The 24,125-nt window shown below is 39.0% G+C and overlaps 2 protein-coding genes across 2 annotated transcripts in view; both read left to right on the forward strand.

Moving 5' to 3' along the window:
* The window catches only part of LOC134530311 (protein tiptop), a 554,346-nt gene that overhangs the window by 493,817 nt on the left and 36,404 nt on the right, over positions 1-24,125 (forward strand). The window lies entirely within an intron of this gene.
* On the forward strand, positions 1,167-4,009 carry LOC134530310 (uncharacterized). Its single transcript, XM_063365036.1, has 2 exons — positions 1,167-1,526; positions 3,017-4,009. Exons 1-2 carry the CDS (start codon positions 1,382-1,384, stop codon positions 3,853-3,855), a joined length of 984 nt encoding a protein of 327 aa, XP_063221106.1. The 5' UTR covers positions 1,167-1,381; the 3' UTR covers positions 3,856-4,009.

The raw sequence follows: 24,125 nt of genomic DNA on the forward strand, positions 1-24,125 counted from the left end.
GTGGTATAATTAGAAAAAAAGGCAATCAGAAGAAAAAAATAGTTAAGATCTATTTTGCTAATAAATTAAATGTATATCCAAATACGTGCAAATAAATTAAAATTTACTATTTAAAATAAGTAAACGCTTTCGAGACGACAAACTCATAGTTAATCACAAAAATAAAATTATTTGTTGTACTTGACAAGCTGCTAGGAGGTAGGACACGAAAAAGGCGCAGAGAAGCTTTTAAGGATTTGATATAAGTTAACGAGCTACCGTATCGGGTTACAGTTTGTTTACTAGCAGTATTTCCGACTTGAAGCGCGCGGTTTTACCGTTGTCAATTGCGCAGCCAAAAGGAGGCTCCGCAGCACAATACGAAAGCGATACAGCAGCGCAAAATACATCAACGTTCGATCCCTCCCTTTGGCAGAACCCGTCTGTTTTTTTTCTATCTCACCCTCGATTTCCAAGAGAGTGAAGGTATTTTTTTTTATTATTCCGTCGTGTGAATGGCGGAGGGCGGGAGGTGGCGCGAGTGTAATTTTGAAGAGTAATCTTTCCGCTGAACGGCGCGACGTAATGACTCGCAATTGAGATCAATTAAGTGTCGGATTGTTGCCGGCGCCCTGCTACACACCTCCCCCCCTCCCGCCCTGAAAGGAGGGGGAAGGGATGGCGAGTAGGAGGGGTAGGGGAGGGGTGGTCCGGCCGACGAGGGGAGGGTAGTCGCATTGTCTGGTTCGCGTGGCCTGGCAAGCAGTCAGTCCAACCCTGTGCAAAGGGAGGGCTGGTGGGAAAGGGTGCGAAAGGGGAAATAAGCCTAATGATGTAGTTAAATGTGACAAGTCGTCAATTAATTTCGCAACTCCGTCGTTTAGTTTCAACTCTGCTCGGTTCTGGAAGGCAAGGGTGGTTCTCCCTAGTCCAAAGGGGGGCGCTACTAAGCGAAGCTGGCGTTGCCGTTATGTGCTAAACCGGTACAATGTGTATTTTGTTACTGACGTAAATATTTTGTTTGGTGAGTTTAAAATTGCGTAACTTCAAGTGTAAACCATAAAATATACGATATTATGCTTTCTAATAAGTTTAGTATTTTTTTCTTCAAATATTACAAAATTAATTTATCGTTTTATGTTTTTCTAACGCCTCACAGGTTTGCCCTTTTCATTTTGTATCCTAAGGCCCTCCTCACACGGGGATACTGAAGTTGCTTAGATACCGCGAGACTCGGCGACCGAGCGACTCGTCATGTAGATAGGCATGGCGTCACTCAGACGGCGATACTGGAGTGGCGGAGACTGGAAGTCGTAAGCAACGTAAATCCCGGCGACTCAGCATGCTGGTCTCCACGCTACTCCAGTAGCCTACGCGGCGCGATACTGTATTGTAGCGAACAATGGGCGAGCAGGCGTTTAATATCAAATTTGTAAACGAAGTTGAGAAACACCCAGAACTCTATAACTACAAGTTGAAAGGGTATTCAAAAAAGGATGTGACTGACAAAGCATGGAATGATGTCGCAAAAGAAGTGCAACTCACAGGTAAGTTGACAATATCTTAAACAACAATAATTAGATATAAAATATCTATCATAATAAACTAACTTGTGAAAAACCAAAATGTATATGTAAACAGCATGTTTTATATTTAGTATCTCACAAATACATTATTAGTAAAAGAAATATAGTTTTTATACAATGGTTATTCGTCCTTCGAAGAAATACCTTATTCTAAAACGTTTGTAACGTATAAAAATTACTTTCTATTGATATCTTTTCTTGGTTCCCAAGGGAATTACGCATGGTTTTTACGAACTTCGATAAAACTTACCACATGTTCAAAGTTGTTGTCATACTCACAGTAACCTACAAAAACACATGAAATACTTTAATACGTAATTAGTTATTGTAACAGTATTTCCACTGCCATGGAACAGAAGCCCGGGGTGTTAGAAAATAGTTTGCCAAGTAATTCCGCACTTCATGAGCAGTAGACCGATCATGTAACGTTAGGTCTTCTAGTGGCTGTGGATTGATGTTGGGCGTTTCTGAGTTGCCAAATGGTTCACCAGCAAAATATTTAATACCTTCACTTTTCCGAATGAAGTTGTGAAGAATGCAGACAGATTTTATTACATCAACCACTCTTTCCGTAGTTCGGCAGCGAATAGCAGTGTTCAACACTTGGAACTTTTCTGCCATCATTCCGAAAGCGCACTCCACTGTTTTCCGTCCTCTGCTCAATCTGTAATTGAATATTCTTTTAACATCATCAAGTGTTCTCTGAGGGTAAGGACGCAGCAAATATTGTGACAATGGAAAGGCCTCATCTCCAACAAAGTAAAAAGGAAAGTCAATCTCATTGTCGTCATCTGGTAATCGTGAAGGCGGTGGTATGTCTAGTCCTCCATTTGCAATCCAGTGTTTGACAGCTGATGCGCGAAACACTCCTCCATCGCTGTTTCTACCTGCATAGCCAGTTTCAATAAGAGTGAAGAAACCATCTGCATCACTGCTAGCCAGCAGCACTATTGAGTGATACATTTTGTAATTAAAGTTACTTGAGCCAGTTCCAGGTAATTTTTCTATTCGAATATGCTTACCGTCCAATGAACCCAAGCAATTGGGTAAATTCCACAGTGAATAAAAACGCTGTGCTATCATTCTCCACTTTTCTTCTCCTGGGACAGGCATGTAGGACTCTTTCAACGATTCCCAAATTAATTTGGTAGTTTCTCGTATGATGTTGATAACTGTGCTTTCTCCTCTAGCAAAGTACATCGACAGCGATACAAATGTACCTCCTGTTGCCAAATACCTGCAACAAAGTTAAATTAAATTTTACTTCATAATACATTCCCCATGTACCATTTATATATTTTTTCTTCAAATAATAAACATATGTTGTATATATCTGGATTATACTTAATACTACTTCACTTTTGTATTTGTTTTTTGTTTACTGTAAATTAGTTAGGAATTCATCCATTGCAACGATTTATATTTATGTGAACAATGTTGTTTGTTTTCAGTTAACGAATGCAAAGAAAAATGGAAAAATCTCCGTTCAGTTTTTGTCCGTCACATAAAGCCACCTCCAAGTGGTTCAAGTTCCAAAAATAAGAAACCATATTATCTATCGGAGGCAATGAAATTTACCCTACCATTCATAAAAACGCTTGGTACACCATCGGGGAATTTGCCAGAAGTCATCAATGAACAAAACCTGGAACACAGTTCATCTGACCCAACACAAAATACGGAAGACGTTGCGGCTGAAGAGGAGGAATATATCTCAGATAACGCAATACTAACTACAACACCACAACTTTCCCTTCCTTCACCTATGCTGCCAAATACTGACTTCTCGCAAGAACATGCTCATCATTCCCAACAAATGACTCATGATCCCTTTTCCAACCCAAAAGATAATTTATCAAAGCGTAAAAAGCAAACAGTGACGGAAGTGGACAAGTCCTTTATGGAATACATGAATGCAAAGAAAAGGAAACTTGAATCGAATTCAAACGATGATAGGCAAGTAAAAAAGTCGTTTCTTCTAAGCCTTTTACCAGAAATCGAACCTTTGACAGATGCACAAATGAAATCATTCCGACGTAGGGTTCTGCAGCTTATTGATGACATCACGAATCCAAAAGACATGCACCAACACGTACCAGCTTACCAACAGACCCCAACTTACTCCTACAGTGTTTCCACGCATTCATCGTTGGCTACAGATAATGCTTCAATTTGTTCGTCGCCTGGAAATCAAACTATTCCACAGAAAGTACAAGATACTGAAACGCAACAGTATTTTGAAGTCATCCAAGAGACTTTACAATATGAGCAGGAACATAATGTGATGTGATGTTTTGTTGGGTGTGTAAACATATAACTTTGGTGTACGTGTTTTTATCTCTATTATGTTGTTTATTTTTGTGTTTACAGTCATGATTTGAATGTTTGTGTAATGGGTATTCTTTAAATAGTTTATATATATACATTTTTTCTTTTGCAGTACATTATTTGAATGTGTATTTCTTAGGTATATTTGAATTAAACATTGGAATGAATTTATGCATAAGATATGTTTATACTTTCACCTTTCAGTTGACTGGAATACTTGGGTATAAATAACTTTAGATTATTTAACCTGTTAACGTTAAAGTGCACATTCTTAAGATCCATACAACAGCCATTTTCCACAGATAAAATAAGTAATTGCGGCCTCAAGTTAAAATGCATACATTGTTTTTATTCGCCAAGCATCAGTATATACGTTAAAATACTTGGAAAGAAATAGATTTGTGTTGAAGGGAAACATTTAGAAGTGCCTTAACAAAAATTCGTAATAATTTGTATTTCTTAACTTACTTACCTCAAAGTTATCAGCAATCGTTCACCGGGGCTCACGCATTCCCTCATAGTGGTATCCCTATAATACATCGCAGGTGTAACAATTTCCGTTAACATTTGGTAAGTCTCCTTCGTCATTCTGTAGAAAGCGATGAATTTTGAGTCTGTCTCTTGCAATTCTTTGGCCGCGACAAATAATCTACAATTAATGTTCCTTTCTATATATGGATGAACCCACAATCTTTTCCTACTTCGTTTTCTATAATGTTGATAATATTGGATAACAATATCACTATCGTCACTGCTGTTATCACTGGACATTACATACAATATATAGGCACTTCACGGTTCCACAAGATACTCGGGCTGTACTCACGATGCATTTTTTCCTCCCAGTCTCTGATATTTTAGTAGCGTCGTGTGAAGATAACGGGCGACTAGTCACCCAGTCACACAGTTGCCTAGTCTCCAGGCTACCAGCGATCGTTTTGTAGGCAACTTCAGTATCCCCGTGTGAGGAGGGCCTTAGTCCTCATATTTTTTTTAATTTCGTAACAAAAAAAAAACTAAAAATCTGGCGACACTGTATACACTTAATCTCGTAATATCTTGATGAAAATAAAGCACTCGGAAAAAGTTCATTCAAATGTGTGCAGATTAGTTGGAATGAACTGTGCGTAGTTTTTTTCTCATATTAATTTTTTTTAACGTACTATATATGTAGCTATTATGATTTTGGCAAAAAAGCTCAACTCGAAGGTACACATCTTGAGCACATGTCAAAAAGTGAAATGCAAGTAAAAAAACCTAACAATTTGGATAGGTATATGATATATTATTATATATTATTTAATGGTACTCTACATTATTAGCAGCAATATATTTATTAGTTTTGGAATTAGAAAAAAAAGTAATCAAAACGGGTCTATGTTTGTGCGAAAGACTGTGTCAAGAACTTATCCTATAACGCAACTTATTGATGCGTCTAGTGTAGAATGCAATACACATTTCAACATCATATCGAATGTAACTATGAAATAGGACAGTTCTCAAATACGCTCTGAATTAAAAGTATTGCCTTTTCAGTGATCTAAAGCGTTCAGATTCACCTGGTGAAGCAATTGACAGTTTTACTGAAGATATCCGAAGGCGTTCACAATCTTTGTAGTTGTACAGTTTATACTTTTTTTTTCCCATTGACTTGAACGTACAAAATGTCAGAATGCTTCGGAATTTAAAATTGCGACGGGCATGAAGAACGGACGTGCTTCAAAAAAATGTCATAGAAAATTTGTTGTCACAGCAGATTTTTTTTGACGTGACAACGTCTAATAAATCGATGAACGCCGGCTGCACGCACGAAAAAGTGTCCTGTTACGCACATTTTTCCGTTACGCTGTGTCCCGTTACGCTCATTGTTCCGTTACGCTGCGTTCCGATACGCGGTCGGCGAGTGCAGTAATAATAGGTTATGTTACAATTGACTAAAAAATTATGGTGATTCATATAATTGATAATAGATATTTGATTACAGATTATTTATATGAAAACTTGTTCATAATTTATTATATTTAAACTTTATACCTAAACGCCAGTTTTTAAAATAAATTACAAGTCATCTACACGTGAATTGTTTCGTCGACTGTTTATAAAGTGAAGGGAAAAGTTAATGTGGTTTTCATTGCTTATTACAACAACAATTTCGGCAATAAAGGTTAATTATTCTTGCAATTTCAAGTATTTATTCTTTTATTATTAAAATAAATATGATTCAATTTTATTCATAAAAGTATGCAATCATTTCATCAATGTTTTGTTATGACGTTGTCACGTTAAACTATCGTCCGTAAACCGACTATACAGACAACCAATTTTTTTTTGTTTTGTTTTTAGAGCTTCGCATTAAATGGCTGAAAACTCAGAACAGACGGCGGGATAAGCGTCTTCGGAACAAGAAGACGGCATTTGTTTGAGGGTAAACACCCTGATCGTGTGATTTTCGGGGCACGGCCGCCGGACCGCTGTTAGCTCGCGGCGGGTTCGAAGACACGCGGAGGACGCGACATCGCCGTGGTCGTCCCTCGGGCGGCTGCTGGGGGCGGGTCGCTCTTCCTCCCGGAGGGCTTCCTTCGACCCCTCGCCGTATTGATCCTCTCTCTCTCTCTCTCTCTCTCTCTCTCTCTCTCTCTCTCTCTCTCTCTCTCTCTCTCTCTCTCTCTCTCTCTCTCTCTCTCTCCCTCTCCCAGAGCAACCCTCCCGGCGCGATACGAGGCGAGGCAACTGGCCTCTTGGTTGGTCCGCTCGTCCGGCGAGGGAAACGGAATGGCTCAAAGAGGGTCCGGGTAGCAGAGGGTAGCGGGGGATGAATCCGGACAACGGCGCTACAAATTATGGCACCCATTATTAGGACGTGGGCGGAATAAAATCGTGATAGGGTTCCCTTCCCGTCCCCTCCCTTCCCCCCTGCTCTCACTATCACCTTCTCTGCAATGAGCTCTCCGCCCTCTCTCTCTCTCTCTCTCTCTCTCTCTCTCTCTGTATGCACAATCAGCTACATCCAATGCCCAAGACGATCCCTTCCCCCCTGCCCCCCCCGCAGATCTCCCTTCCACTGATAGAACCTCGTCACGTGCCCCTGGCGGCGGAAACCAGAACCACGCTCATGTACACGTACATGTATAACCGCCCTCTTCCCTGAACCTCACACTAGTGGGGAGCGCTTTCCGTATGCCGTTCCACTTCCTGGACTGCGATCACGCCAACTACGTTAACAGCGAATCACGTCTCTAATGTTGTGGCGTAGGCCTAATGTCATGTGAATTTAATGTTATTTTCTTTACAAGCATTTCAAATTTTTATTACCTAATGAAGGAGATTCGGGTGATTTGACACTGATTAGCAAATATAAATTTTGATAGTAGGTATATCTAAAAGTAAAAATAAAATAAATATGAAAGAAATATTGTTTAATGTATATTGCTTCCTAAATATTTGAATCTTCGTTATTCATTTTTGTTTAGACTCTGCCTTTTAGTAGTTTTTTTTTGTATTAGCATAGGCGTGCATTAATAAGCTAACGTTTTGTTTTGCAACTATGTAGGCCTACATTATTTTATTCGACGTTCTTTGAACTTAAGTTGTCAAAAGAATGTAACCTATTACAAAATAAAAATAGCTATGAAATTCATTAAATCAGTATTGGCAAGATAAATTTAAATTAAATATAAATGTAAGTTTATTATAAATATTTTAGATTTCACACTTGCAGTTAAAAAAGATAAACGAATATTGTCATATTCACTAAATCTGTACTTCTGAATTTTCCCTTTGGGAAAATAGTAGAGGGGTGAACAATTTAGAAAATTATTTGAAGTAATACTAAGCATAACTTAGAACCAACTAATATGATAGATATCAAATTTGACAATTCTTCTCTACATTCCAAATAAATATACAATCGTTTAAAAATAATATATAATAAGTTGAAATTATATAATAATTGTAAGTATGTATAACCAAAATAAATGAAATTGTAAGTGTAAACGATGGCATAATCTTAAATTAAAAGAAATTGGTGCGTGTTTTACAGTGGAGGTAAGTGTATTTCATCAAGGTTAAATATATCCTCGAACAAATTAGAAATGAATTATAAAAATCAGATACTTAATGTGTACTAAAAATCTAAGAACAGTTTACGCTAGCCACGATATAAAATATCATTCTTAAACGTTTTGTTATGAATTAAATAATTTATGCACCTGAAAATTTATTGTCATTTTTTTTTTCGTAACAATGTTTGGAATTAATTACATACTTTTCTTAAAATAGTACCGCGGGTTATTAGCCGATCCGGTTTGGTTATAATCATAGATTTAATAAAATTAATCCTTCCTTTTTTCATTTTACTAGCAATACAAATTCAAAACATTTGTGAGACGCTCTCATCTTTAATTTGACTGTAGATGAAAGGTTTTGAATTTTTTAACTTCCATATTTGTTGATTCATAGACTTATTTATATTTAATGACAAAAAAAATACGAAAACGTCTCACCCCTCCCTTTATTTCCCATATGAGTGAAATAATTAAAAATCTCATATTTTTTTTCAAAGTTTTCTTTTGTTGATTCGGAGATTCCCGTTGCCCTAATAATAAAAAAAAATCCTGTTTTTACCACCTTGGAGGCGCTACTTCAAAACATTTATAAACAAATTTGAATTATTTTCAGTTTATATTTATAATGCCAAATTTATCATCTCCATCTATAATGCAAAATTTTCATATCTTACTTTGGTGGATAGCGGTATATGTTTATCGTGTATAAAACCAAACACACTATTCTTTCATTTCATTATAAATAGAATTTAACAATGTTAAAATATAAAATAGGTCGTTTTTACGTATCTTATCATGTCTTCTTTCTTACCTCTCGCTTCGATTGATTCGGATGTCTGAATTATATTTTATAAAACTATATTAACCACCTTTATACACATTATAGGTGTCATTTTAGAAAAAAAATAGTAAAAAGTAGTTGGTGTTTTTTTGTTTGTTTCCGCTTTAAGTTCGGATAGCTATATATTTTTCTTTGGTAAAACCATATTCAACCAATCGTTACCCATTTCAATGCGGAATTTACAAATGATATAAATAAGCCAAATAATTTACAAACAACAATAATTCGATACAAATTAGTTTAGTAGTTTTAATTGATCCTGGAACAAATAGGAAAGCTGACAAAAATTTTAAAATCTATTGGTATTATTTAAATGCTGTAAAATATACGCTTCCTAGATTTTATTTCACAAACCCATGCAGTTTACATATTTTTATACCGTGAATTATTTTAGTATTAGTTTGGATACGTTTAGCAGATTTTATTCTTAATAATAAAACTTATGCTTTTGTTTATATTGTGATGTTATTAAGTAGGCTATGTGAAAAAATTTAGTACAAATATTAAAGGTTTAAGGAGTTTTTAGTTCCGCACGCAAAAATTAAATATTATAAGCTAAAAATAGAGTAAGGATATGAAAGAATAAAAAAAAATGTATTATAACGTTGAGGAGACAAAAGTTTGTGGTGATGTTTGATTAAACGAGGTGATAGACTAGTTGCACAAGTTTTATTTCATAATCGAAAGAACTGTGGAGTATAGATACTTTTGAAGTACATACACCTATGGCAGAATATGTGAGCATTTAAATCAATATAGTTGGGTGTGCTATTTATAAACAGATTAATAGAATAGTGCAGGACAGTTGGGCATGGAGGTCCAAGGCCTATGATTTGAAAAGTATTCCACCAAAGGCCTACCACATTAGAATCCTCCTCATATCTCGTCATTATATAAATATTGTAAGAAAATTTACTGTAAATTATGTGAATCCAGTATTTTCTGAAGCCTGGACTGATAGTTCAAGAAATCAGGATAAGCTTTTCCGGTTTTCTGCACTTTCTTGGAATTTCTTCTGCAAGGTCGAAGAAACTTGTTTAATTAAGAACATATTTAATTGTTTTCTTGAGCCTTCATTATCGTTTTCATCGTTATATGCATGTAACTAATTTGACATTTTAGCTCAAAATGATTTTCCTGGTTTCTCCAGTTTATTATATATGAACTAATTTTAATTGCACCGGCAAAAATAATTAATTTTTAGCTACTAGGCCTATAAATCATTTAATAATTGGTGGACACCTACACAATTTGCGTTATTTTTTGGTAGAAGGTTAAACTTGTGCATAATGAAGTCGATTTAATGCCTTCATCGGCTGCTGCCAAATTTCAGCATGATTCGGTTATAGGTTATAAGGTGTTTCTCGTGTCTTTTAGATCTTCAGGGCGTGTCGAACAACCCGTTATCTCATGAATAGGATATTTGTCGTAGAAGTGTTCAACCATTTGCATTCTTGGCTGTAAACGACTAATAATTCGAAATGTGCAGGTTTTATACAAATGAAAGTATTAAAAAATAGGAGGATTCAAAACAGGAATAGATGCGAGACAGTGACTTGATGTAAGCTTTTGTACATACGCCGTTGCTAAGCACACGTATGTCTGTAGAAGAAAACTAAAAAATACCCCAAAAAAACAACACAAATTAAGCAAAAAATTGCTGTTGTCAACAGGATATAAACACCACATAATATTCCATAACATGAATATGGTCAACAAACAAAGAACATATTCCTGTTATGGAATATTATGTGGTGTTTATATCCTGTACACAACAGCAATTTTTTGCTTAATTTGTGTTTTTGTCTTTTGGGTATTTTTTAGTTTTCTTCTACAGACATACATGTGCTTTAGCAATGGCGTATGTCCAAAAGCTTACATCAAGTCATGCACTCCCATTGCACAAATCTTTCAAAGATAATACTTATGTGAGACAGTGACCCTCCAGGAGACTACCAGTGTGCAGTGTGGCGAGACCCGCGCGAGATTAAACCCGTCCCCTGGCGGAGATTAGGACCTCGCAGCTCGAGTACCGCCCGCACTGAAGCTCTGCGACCCGAGCCCTCCCCTCCTCCTCCCCTCACCCTCCTCGCCACAGGGGCCGTGTCGCCGTGTTGACGGGCGAGAGGTCTCCGCACTGCGGCGAGGCGCGGGGAAGGCCACACCGCGCCGAACGGAAGCATTGGCCGGTCCTATTGCGTTTTGTTACGTCCCGTGCGTTACGCGGCTGCTTCCTCGCGTCGTTGCGTCTGACTGGCGTCCTCCTGCCCAGTTCCCTGCGGTGTGGCGCTCTCGTTCCTCCTTCCTCTTCCCCGCCCTCACCTACCCGCGCGTGGAAGGCCGCGTGCGCAAGACGCCGATCCAGCGTGATTGGTTACTGTGCCGATAGTAGGTACTTGTACGACCGCACTGATAATGGCAGTTATGGTACGAATTTTCTGTCAAACACAAGAGAACTCTTCATGTGCAGGTTCGTAGATTTCTAACTGAAGTAAATAAATCGCCTTCAATTGTTATTATATGTAAAACTTACGCCCCTTGAATCACGCAGTCACGGAAAAGGTTTAATGTTTGTGTTTTTTTTTTGGAAGTCTTGTTAATGACCTTATCGTCGCTAAGCGTCGAATAAACTTTCTTTTTTTTTTTTTTTTGGTCCCCGCGCAAATTACATTTCCATCAGCCTTTAACCTACCCCTCGTGCTGCTTGCAATGCAATCCGGTGCTGCCGCAAAGAAATGTTTGAGTAGAAAATTTACTCCTTTTAATTTCCTTTTCGGGATCAAACTGAAGTTCCCTCGCATTTCCAGTTTCGCCCCTCGGCGCTGGATGCGCATGGTCCCTCTGTGTCCCTCCCTCCCCGCTGTCCCGCCCTCCAAAACGAAAATCCTCGTTTAAAAACGTTTGTTACGGGAGGTCGTCTCCGGCGGCGGCGCGGGTCGGGTGATTGGCGAGGGGGTGAGAGGGGGGGGGGGGGAGGGGAGGAGTCTTGAACGTGGTCGCGATTTAACGCTAATTTGGCTCGCCGAGGATCCTCTTCTTCTCCGCTGTGCCGCCCGTAATGCGAACCGGCGTTTTAAACGAGTAATCCTTCCATCCTCCAGCCCTCCTTCTTAACTCCCTTATGCCAAGAGCGTCTCCGAGGCGGCGGCGGCGGCGAAATATTAGCGAGAAATTAATCCGCGGAGCCGCTGAGAAAAGCCCGAGGAGAACAGCCGGCGGGACTTGAAACGCTCCGAACGTAAAGTTCCCTCCCGGGGGGACTTGAACTCCGAGGGATCAGACGGCGTTTGCGCTGGCGGACGCGGGCGCGGCCAAGCCTGGTCTCGGCGGTCTGGCAAACCTTGTCTTGCAGACTACACCGATCGCTGATAAACTGGAGGCCCGGAAACTTCGCGGGTTCGTTCCCACGACAAGTTGTACTCGGAACACCTGTTTTATTTAAAGACATCACACTAACTGGTCAACGACTTCTTTTTGTTACGGCACGAGCTAATGCGAGCCAGTAAAAGGCCAGCAGGTGCCGAAAGGTCGAATCGTTTAAAACGAGAATGTCTTCTCTCGTGAAATCGTTAAGGCTCGAAAATACATGGCGTTATAAAGTGTAGGCTGCAGGTCATTAAACTTGCGAAAATTACGGGTCTCTACTTATAATACAATAGCTGTTCCTTCGCCTGATGTCAGTGAAGTCGGGGATTACGCGGACGACGAGTCTCACCAAGTCAGCGACACGTGCTATGCTTCGGTACGCAGATTTGGGCTTGAGACGTTTGATATACTTTTTTCGAGTGGCCTTGTGCTTAGAACATGTAATAACTCATAATTTGTACCAGTGCGCTCCTGTGCGTGGTTGTTAAACAGGCCGTTTGTCAATACTGTGTAAAATAATCACTTAATGATTGTGTGTATGTGTATATGTATATTTCGACAATATATTGCAAACTAAGTATTGACCATATTCGAGTGTGGGTTGGTACCTAAATCATAAAGATGCTTCAAAGCACAGCTTGTTTATGCTTTTAATAGAAACAAAGCTATGTTCTGGATTTGATTAGGATGTCTGCTGTGGTGATCCATTTATCCGCTGTATCAATACTGAGGTAAGGACGTTGGTCTGAGCGTCAATGAAATAGTAGTAATTTTATTTATTTTAGCTTTTTTTTTTTTTAATGGCTGAAGCAAGTTAGTGTCTCCCGTGTGCAAGGAAACAGAGCAAACGACATATGTAATTAAACATTATATGCATTTATGTAGGCTATACATATACATATTTGTAGGGGCAGGTATTTTTTGCGAAAATATCTGAACACTTATTAGACTGCAACAAGATATACCCGCACCTGTGGTTCCTTCCTTGAGAATGGCGGCCGTCTGCGAGAGAAGTCGTTGCCTTATCTGGCCGAGCCACTCAGGACGCGTTTACTTCCGCACTGAATCACTGTGATTGGTGTTGTTACAATCGATATGTACCTGGGAGAAACTCACCCAATCACGAAACACAGACGATGCTACTATAGTGTTTTAACTTTCATCTAGTCTCGAAATCTTTTCGCGAAATCTGCATGCCCCTACATACATATTTGTAATTACCATCTGCACGCACACACAAAGTATTAAAGTTTGTCAGGCTACCTATACCACCTCCGTGGGATCATGCATTGTTGTACGCTAGCGTTGTCCGTGTACCTACTCAACACTAAAGTGTCGGTTAGCTGGTGGCAGTGTCTCCGAAGGACCAGGCAAGCGGTGGATCTAGGTCCGCGGGGTGGGGAGGGGTGGGGGACGCGCTTCCCACGGGATGAAGCCGGTAAAAGGCGCCGTAAATACTTCCCCGGCGCCCGCCAGAGGCAGGGACGAGCGAGCACGCGCTCGCGAGCTGCAATTTGCTTAATTGGCTCCGCGGCGGAGGGGAGGGGGGGTTGTAACTGGCATAATATGTCGAGCCTGGCGGGCTGGCGTCTTAAGGGGGTAATTGCAGGGCGTCTTCTTCCCCCGGGGCGAACAAGAGACCGCATCCATACGCACACGTCATGCTCGTCTCGAGGGTTGGAGTGTTTCTAAAACCGTGAGAGATCCAGGGGGTATGGGGTGGAGGAGGGGTTGGGATTTACGCCTTATTGTCCTTGAGCCTCGCTGCAGGGGCCGCTACCGTCGCGTTCTCCCAATGGGGAGGGGGGGGGGGGGGGGCTCGCACGGCAGCCCCACGGCGTCACGTCTTCCCGGCAAGACCCGGCAAGAGATACGATTATCGCCCGGCCTCGCCGCCTGTTTCCTTGGAATTGGCTCTCTCCATCCGCGACGTCCTGCTCTTCCTCGGGCCCCGCGCGACTGTTCCGTCCTCCCCACGGCCTCGTTCTTTCTGTTCTTCTCTCCCACTCTCTCTCTCTCTCTCTCTCTCTCTCTCTCTCTCTCTCCGTGGGACGTCGTGGGATCGCCGGACTGTCGTTGGCATTCGTCCGCGAGCGTCTCTAATAAGTGACGACGCCGCCGTTCTGCGTTACGATCAGGGCCCCGGCCCGGACTTCATAACGTCCCGTGCACAGTCCAGTAGTGGTCGCTGCGGTCCATTCTCGTGATGTGTTCCCGGCCACACGGATCCATATCATTTGTGCATGCTCAAACATGTCACACGACCATGGCTTTAATTACACGTATTCTTTACCATAGGTTTTTGAAATTACGTAAAGTAACGATTAATGATAGGTGTCCTGCCGAATTTCACTCAGTGCCCGTTATAGCGAAGATGACATGAAATTAATTATTTTGGTGTTAAATAAAAAGTCTCAAACTCAAGAGAACCACGTGAAATTGAACTTCTAAATGAGGATGACGCAATTTGAATTTCGTCCCAACCTTATAAATAAAATCAGTATTTTTTCTTTGCCTATGGCTTTTATATGCGATACTTTGCGAACTACGTCGTAATGAAGCTTAATCGCCATGAATAAAATCAGATACTTCTGCGTCAAGCCAAAATTTAATGTAGTTTTAGTACTAACTCCTAAATGAAACAAATTATTTGAGAAAATAAATCGTTGCGTGACTGCAACATTTTGTTTTGTTTATATTCTTCCTAACCAGTTCCTTTTTGGGCAACAAACATAAGTTACAATGCCCCAGAAAATCGTTTTTTTTAGCAAAATTATCTTTTTTATTGCCATCAAAGAACTGCCAACGTAATTTTTCTCTCTCCGAAATGTTGAGTTTGGCCTGTATTAACACGTAAATTGAATGAAATGTATGTCCGAGTCAAATTAGTATTTCATACGTCGGTAAATTGTCTACGCTGCAATTAATTTTCTTTGGTTGAACTAAACTTGTGCCCAAAAACTAATTTAATAATCGTATGGCTTCTCTATTTTAAAAATTTAATTAAATGGCATTTTTTTTATCACAGTGCCTTTTAAAATGTCAACAGGTAATTCTCAAGATAGTTACAATTTTATTTTTATCTATAGTAGAAATTATAAAAAGTAAAAAAAAAAATATAATTTTATTGTGTTAAAACGTTTCTACCTAACAATTTATTTCCTCGTGCTTTAGTTTTATTTACCAAATATTCCGTTAGAAACTCCCGTAATTGACGTGATCGTGGACTTTTTTTCTCAGGTTGGTTTCAAAAGTGTTCAGATTGACGTGGATGGCATGTAGTGTGGGGGACCTTTGGGAAAGGGTGGTATGTCTTGAACGGAACAGCTCTGTCGACGGGGGGTGTGCATTATTTACCGCCGGCAGAAGCACTGGCGTGGACGCAGACGGAAGGAAAGACGCTGTGTTCCTGGACCACAGCAGCTAAGCCCTGGCGTCGTCAGAGCGGCTCGGCGCGAAAACGCTTATATTGTAGCCTAGTTTTTAAGTTAACCAGAGGCCTTTCTATACAGAGAAAAATGTTTGTTTGAATCAAACAAATATTTGCTTATATATGGCGAAACAATAATTACTTGTTTTTTGTTAGCTTAATCAAACTCGGTAAGTAACAAAAATGATTTGTTACACCTAACCAAATATATATTTGAGTTGACAAAATAATTTTGTTGGGTGAACAGAATCTTTCCTACTACAAAATGTTTGTTTGAATTAACAAGAAATTTTTTATTTCGCCATATACAAACAAATATTTTGTTGAGGCAAACAAACCTTTCTCTCAGTGTAATAAAAAAAAGTTCATCAAAATTTGTCAGGAGTTTTCTGACTGATGCTCGAACAAATCCGACACACTGACAGACTAGCATACAGACAAACAGACAAACTGACAAACAGACGAATAGACACACAGAGAAAAAAAATTTAAAACTATAATTTTGATTTTTTAAAAATATGAATAACCATTTCCAATATATATATATATATATATATATATATATATATATATATATATATATATATATATATATATATTAAAATTTCATCCAATGTACAGACTTTTTGCCCACGTCCTATATATATATATATATATATATATATATATATATATATATATATATATATATATATATATAAATTTCATCCAATGTACCTACAGACTTTTTGCCCACGTCTTTCCACCAAATTAATTTCATTCCAACGACTCCTGCTCGATGTGCATAAAGAAGACGGCAGCCATAGCATGGTTCCCTCAGTCAGGGAATAGCTGGAAAACGGATAAAAAAACTCAGGTTATTGAAAAAAGTATCTTTAAAACTTGTGGAAGAGACCAAGAAATTGACAATATCTACACTGTTAAAAACATTCACCTTAATGTTACGAATAACGCTGGTTACAATTTATCCGGGAACTTCGTTAATTTTGCTGTTAATCTGCGTAAATTGACACGTACATTTACTACCGATATTATTTTTAATGATTTATGTGAGTACATATTTGAAGAAAAAATGAAATACATTCTACATGCATCAAGTAAAGCTGTGATCCATCGTCTCTTCACACCTTTCGTCGTCTGAAGTTGAGAGGAAGAACAGACACCGCGTAACGTTTTCTGCCGGTCGTGGCTACTCCAACACGTGAACATTTTCCGTCGGTCCGTCTAACGTCTATATGGGCTTTTAATCTGACTACATTTTTTTTTGCCGAAGCGTGATTTGTGCTCTAAGGAAGGGGGAAGTAAGAAAAAAAAAAGGTTTTTGGGGGGGGGGGGGGTGATTTCGCTTCACTACGATTTGATCGTTCCATGGCGGCGGTGTACAGGACGGATAGTTACGTCGGCGTGCAACCGCCAGTTGTCGCTCGATGGAATCTAGACTTCGCGGTTTTTCTATGTTGAGGGGGGGGGGGGGGGGGGGGGTGAGGGGGGAGTTTGAGCGAACCGGCCAGCGGTAAATCTCCTCGGTCAAGGTTTTTATTTTTAACTTTTTTATTTTATTCGGCCCGCCTGCAGTCAGCGGTTATCTGGTCATCGACGTGCTTGCACGGAACAGGTTCTGCGCGCTCTCTTTAGGGCCGCCAGCAGCGTTTTGTGGGAGGGAGTCATTACCTCTCGCTCGCTCGCCGAATGCGACATATTCGAATACCTGCGGTGCAAACCACAGTAAAGCTGCACAGAGTAGTTATTAACCACAGAAGAAAATGATTGGAGAAAAGATTATTTTTACTAACAATGATATTTTGACTAGATGTATTACCCCGATTAAGCTCGATGTCGTGGTGGCAATTTGTGAAGTAGCTTGCGATATGAGGGTTGCGTGCAATTAGGCGAAACGTGACCTATTCAACTTTTCTTGCTACCATCTTCGTCAAGTAACTATGTGATCGTACGAATAACTTCAGGCATACATTTTTTTGACGTGAATACTTCTTTAAAATTGCTTCCATAGTGGGAGGAAATTCCAAAAAAAAACGAATGATAAAATCTGGGGATACCGTTTGGTGTTGCAACTACATATCTATCATTTCCATCCAAAATTTAATTATACCATTGGATAGCTAAATGATCAAAGAATTCGTTACGCTAAGTGAGGACTGTGACGCATCATTCGCGGTGGAGGAGGAAGCGCCGCCATTTTGAGGTCATTTTGCTGCGTTTCGAGATTTCCATTTCGTATAACTTTTGACTCTGAGAAGCTACGACGTTCGTTTGAGTTTCAATCGTCAGCTCTCGTCAAAATCTATCGATTGCACATATGAAACATTAGTGTTAAATGGTTACAGTGAATATATATGGTAATAAAATAAAAAGATATAATATACAAAAATAGCGTATTTTATATTTTATATAGAAAATATTACCTGTTACGCACACGTGTTCACGTACAACACACGGCCGTGTCCATGACACAGCCACACCCCATTTTTTAAAGACTTAACCGGTACAGTACCTTATTGGTGTTGTACCTATTTTGCGTCGCTTATCTACGTGATAATTATTGTCGTGTCTCTTTAATAATCGAAAAGTACTCGAGTCATACTGTGCTAAATAAATTGTTAATAAATTACCCGTAATTGATTAAACAAAAAATTATTTTGACTGACCTGGTTATTAACGCTTATGTTCTCAAGAAATTGTCAGGCAACATTTGTATGACTTTTGCTTGAGCTACTGTCAGAATGATTTTCTTGGACACTTTTGAGACTATGCTTAGGAAATTTAGTGGCGAATATTTTGTGGTACACAGCTCAATAGGTCCTTTGGCCGACAATGTTTGATGTTTTATTATTTTAATGAATAGTTGTTAGTCTAGCTACGTAAATGCCGTAACTTAAGTCCGTCACTTTTGAATAATCGTAACTGCTACTTTCTGCATCAAGACTAACATCTGAGAAGAGCACCATGAATGTTTTCACATAACGTCAAAATTTTGAAACCTCCATATCATAAAGTTATTTTATTTGTCAGGTTGCTAAATTGTTTTGTAATTCAATGCATACCTGTAAATTAATTTAAATTTCCCATGCTAATAATTGGTTTTTGGGATTTCGAGAGGCCAGTTTTTTCCCCCCTCTATGTGCAGGTCAAAAACCTCACAGGTTGCGGATGCCTTAAATGTTTTAGACTCTTTGAAAATATGAAGGTATCGAGCGTTTAATCAACTGTTTGGAACATATTGTTGTATAAATATTTGCTCTTGTTTCGCGAATCAATTTTCCCATCTACGACCAGGAGAGCACATAAACGAAAGGGGGGAAGGGGAGGTGATAGTCGATCCTCTTTGCCTGGTGTTTGTTTTCAAATTCTTTCATTTTATTTGTGAGAATGAGAGAATTTTTTTTTAGGATTTTCGTGGTGGGGGGCGAAATATTCCCCTCTTTCACCCCTTCCCCGCTCAGGTTTTAGTGGCATACCACCGTGGTGGGCCGCGAGCCCTCGTAGCGGCGTGTGTCGGGGCTGGGAACGGCGCGCGCGCGTGGGTGTGAGCGTGTGTGAGCGTGTGTGAGCGCGTGTGAGTGCGTGTAGTGTGCGGGGCATCGCGCGGGGAAGCCACACCCTCTCGGCGGCGCCGCGGGCCAATCGGCGCGTCGCTCGCTCTCTCGCACGGCCCGCCCCCCCCCCCCTCCCACACTACACCCCCACCCCTGCCTCCTCCAGCGACCCACGCACGTGCCATCGCCTCGCGTCCCCGCGTACGGCCCGCCAATCAGCGGGTGGCTTTACCCTCCTAGGAGGAGGGAGAAGGGATGGATTTATATATATATATATTTTTTTTTTCACTGTAGGAATATTGTCCAGGGATGCGTCACATTTGCATTGTACGACCCCTGCGCTCAGTGACATTGCCGTCGTAAACATACACTTCAATAGCTGTCTTCTGAATGGAATCAGTGTTTACTGTTACAATAAATTCTTGCAGAAAACAAATTAAATATTGATTTAAATGTTAGAAATATTTTTTTTTCCCTTAATCACAATACTTTACTATTAAATTCAAGCAACTTTATCAATTGGCTGTATATTATTATCTTATAAGCTAAAGAAATTTCAATGTTCAAGAGCATTTTGTAATAAATTATTACATTTTATGAATTGAAAATTACCTAAAGAAATGTAGGTGACCTGGAACCAAGGTTAGATTTGCTTTTTCGTTTATTTTACAAAAAAATAATAGTTTTCAAAGTTTTTTACTTTAATTTAAACCTTTCATTTTTGATCCCAAAAGTGTGTGAACAGTCCGGAAAGTCGCATTTTGGACTCAATTTGACAGTTTGAAAAATATCTGATTTTGTAACAGAAGTTTTGATTTTGGTGGATTAAAATCACGATTCAGATGTTTTGTAAGTATTAGAAATAAAAAACTTGGGCCTATATTCTTAAATAATTACATATTGGGTTTAAAAAATTAAGTTTCTTGCTTTTACTAGATATAATTTGAAGGAATTTTTTTACAGCGTGGGCCGTGACTTAAAACATATTATTTTTATTGAAATTAAATATATTTATTGATATACTACTTATTATTATTATTACTACTTATTATTTTGATGTGCGTGGCTCTTTGTGTCGACGGGCACAAACAGGTTGAAATGAATATTCTGCTTACAAAGTTGGCGAATTAAAAAAAAGAACGTACAACAAAAAAAAAAAAACGAAGGAATGTACTGAATTAAGTTAAAGCTTATATAAACTGAGTTGAATTCCCGGTGTGATTCGGTGACAGTTGGAATAGTTGCCGACAGGAATGATTACAAAAAAAAAAGTCATAAGAATACATTGATGAAAAATTTGCATACTTTTTAATTTTCAAATACTTATTATTTACAGTTTTCGCAAATTTAATTTAAATAATTTGTTTAAATATAATTATGAACAATTAGTTAAAAAATCCCGCCGTAACCTGTTTGATATTATAGAAGATTTTCTCCGCACGGTGATTGGCCGGTTCTTGCACGCTCTGCTCAGGCGGAACTTGTCAATGAGTCATGCTTTATCGTGCGTGCGGCCGTCGTTCATCGATTTAATAAGACGTTATCACGTCAATAAAAAAAAGTCAAAGGTTTGCCGGAATGCAGCACTAGTAGTCGAAAATATGGTGATATCTTCACTTGTTTTGATTCTTCCTTGGAAGCTTGTGTTGTGTTGTTTATGGAGGGGGGTGGGGAGGGGGAAAGTCGGTTGTGACCGCGACCTTGCCTGCGGTGCCGGAGACTTCCCTTCCAGTTCTTCCTGCGGAGGCGTCGTCGTCTGCTGGAGATGAGCCGCTGCCTCGCCGGCCGACCGGTCCGCCTCGTAATTACTGCCTCACCACCCCCCCCCCCCCCCCCACTCCTTCCTCCACTCTCCCCGTCCAGCTGTGGAGTTTGAAACGGGTCGTTACCACAACGCCGAAATACCATAACGCCGAATGTCAAAATTGACCAGAACGCCTACAGCTAGAAAACTGCTGTTACCACAACGCCGAAATAACAACTGAATGAATTTGTGTGTGTTTCTTAAATGTACCTTAACGCCGAAATACCACAATCAAACCTAACCTTACCTAACCTAACCTAACCTCGCGTAATATAACCTAACCTAACTTAACTTAGCCTATCCTAACCTAGCCTAACCTCACCTAGTCTAACCTAACCTTTGTGGCAGCCTTGCAATGACATTTTTCGGCGTTAGTGTATTTCGGCGTTGTGGTCAATTTGTCATTTCGGCTTTGTGGTATTTCGGCGTTGTGGTGCGTCCCCGTTTTAAACCTGTCCCCAGGTCCGCCGCGTCTGCCTCCCACCAACACCCTCGCGTGGGCTCGAACCCCCACCCCTCTGGGCCGTCCGTCAGCGCTAACGCCGCGGTAACACGAGACCGTACGTCGCGATCGCGCCCGGGAACAACCCTTTCCCCCCCCCCCCCCTTTTTTCCACTTTCTTCCCGTCGTCCTCCAGACCTCTATCAATCCTCTAGGTACAAACGCCCGCAGGAGCCACCAGGGAAAGAGCAGTGTTCCACCGTCCCGCTCGTACAGCGCCCTAATTCCGATGGCTCCCTTGCATTTGTACACTACTAAAAAAATTGGTTGTCTGTAAAGTCAGTTTACGGACGATACTTTAACGTGACGTCATAACAAAACATTGATGAAATTATTGCATACTTTTATGAATAAAATTGAATAATTTTGATTGAATTATCACTATTTTGTATGGATACAAAGAAGGAGTGAAATGAAATCTACAATTTAATTGATAAATTTACTTTTATTTGCACTCATTAATTCAAATAAGTTTATTACTTTAACGAAGAGATTATTTTAACTATAACTTTTATACATGTTTGCTATTTAAATTCTTCCAATCTGTGTTTTTCTGTTAATGATAGGACGATGATGGGAAAAGTAGGAAACGAATGAGAGTATATAAAGTTTAATGTACCTCGAAAAAGTCAAATCTATGGTTGTTCCAATCGAGTGGAAGAGAGATAGATGCGGTGCAAGCGAACAATGAGCGTAACGGGACACAGCGTAACGGGACATTGTGCGCTACGGGTCACTTTTTCGTGCGTGCAGCCGGCGTTCATCGATTTATTAGACGTTGTCACGACAAAAAAAAAAACATTAGATTTAGGGACTTTTCAACGAAGAAGCTGCCTTAAAAAGAACGAAATTTTTTTCTTCGTATTGCCAGTTGACTGGATCTTCGTAAAAAAACTACGCAGTTGCTTGTTGACTTGACAAGTTATCGAATGTTTGTTTTGTTGGTATACCAAGATTACTCTTGTGGACTCGTGTTCAATGCAAATGAAATCAGTACCCATGAACTTACGAAGATAACTGTAAATCAACGAAGACCCCTGGGATATTTTGTACCCAGCGTTCTCCGTAAATTTAAGGTGAAATTTTTTTTTAACAGTGTTGTTAGATCACAGATTTTATCACCATTAACGCCTGTGCCAATTTTTTTTTACCGCCGTGGGATAATATTTAGCTCATACGCGTCGAGAAAATTTGAGACCTAGGTAACATGAGATGCAAGAGAACTATCGTGATTAATTTACAGTAAAAGCCGTCACACAATACTTAACAATGACAAGAAGTGAACTAATTACCGGCCAACTTATATTTTGTATTTAACCTATTTGTACACAGCAATATCATTTAGGTATACAAAAAGAAAATTTTTATAGCTTAACATTTTTTTTGTAGACGTAGCAACCGTTCAAAGTCACATTTTAAATATTGCAGAAGCCCACCCATACCGGAAAATCGAATGCGTTACGGATTAGTTGGACCTTTTTTTTTTTTGTGAAAATTCTATGCCATTGGTTATTTCATGAGACAGCTTTAATTTCTGTAAGGTAAAATTCTGACTCAGCGAAATTCTTACAATTTCAGGTCGTCGTTGGGGTAAAAAACTAATGCCAGTACACTACGAAATATTGTCAGTGATTTTTTTTTTTGAGCGTCTTTCTACGCCTACAGTTGAATTTTAACAGCGTTTAAGCTATTGAATATGGAAGCATATTAAATTAACAAATTTTAATTTTTGTAGTATATAAAATAATTATATTTATTAGATGGGTACTTTCATCAACCGATTTATGTAATTTAGTAAATCTATGATGATCACAAAACTGTTCAATATTAAATGTCTTGACATTGGCTGGAAAAAAAATGGAAACGGCTACTAACATTACCAAGAACTCAAAAATCTATTTTAATAATTTTTTTGTTTCTTTGTCTGTTAGTTTCGGCATCACTTACTACTTGACAGAGTTTGAAGAATTTTTTTATTATGAAGGTCTTTGGCTAACTTAAACACTAGGGTATATATCATAAAAGAATTTCACCCCCCCCCCCCCCCAAGGGAGTGAAAAAGTGGTACATATACATAGTTGTAATATAATTACTCATATATCCGGAGATAATCAAGTATAATAAACTATACTGGGTACTAATACTAAACATACTAGAACTAACCACAATTTTACCATTTTGCGAATACATCTCCTACGGGGTAAAATAATATGTTTGTTCAAGGTGAAATTATTTCATTATTCTAAGCAAAGCTGTAACCAAAATAAATGAAAGTGTAGGCAATGGCATAATCTTAATTAAATGAAATAGGCCCATGTTTTAATTTTTTAATTAGCTACCAATTGAGATGAAAAAGAGGTGTGATTTTAATCAAGGTAAAATAAACCCTATAACACACTAAAAATATAAAAATTATGAAATCAGATAATTGATTTATACTACAAATAAAATATGTTTACTCGTAACCACTTCAAAAATATAATTCTTAAACAGTTTGTTATGATTTGAATCTTTTATACGCCTGAAAATTTACTGTAACTATTTCTTAAGTAAATTTTTTTCGAATTAAACACGTACTTTTCTTACAATGGTAAAATATCATCAAAACCCTGAAATTGGGCGACAATACTTATTATGATTTTGTCACAAAAAACTGCTTCTTAATGTTTAA

The sequence above is a fragment of the Bacillus rossius genome, chromosome 3 (genome assembly GCF_032445375.1).
Source record: "Bacillus rossius redtenbacheri isolate Brsri chromosome 3, Brsri_v3, whole genome shotgun sequence".
In the NCBI taxonomy this organism is placed as follows: domain Eukaryota; kingdom Metazoa; phylum Arthropoda; class Insecta; order Phasmatodea; family Bacillidae; genus Bacillus; species Bacillus rossius.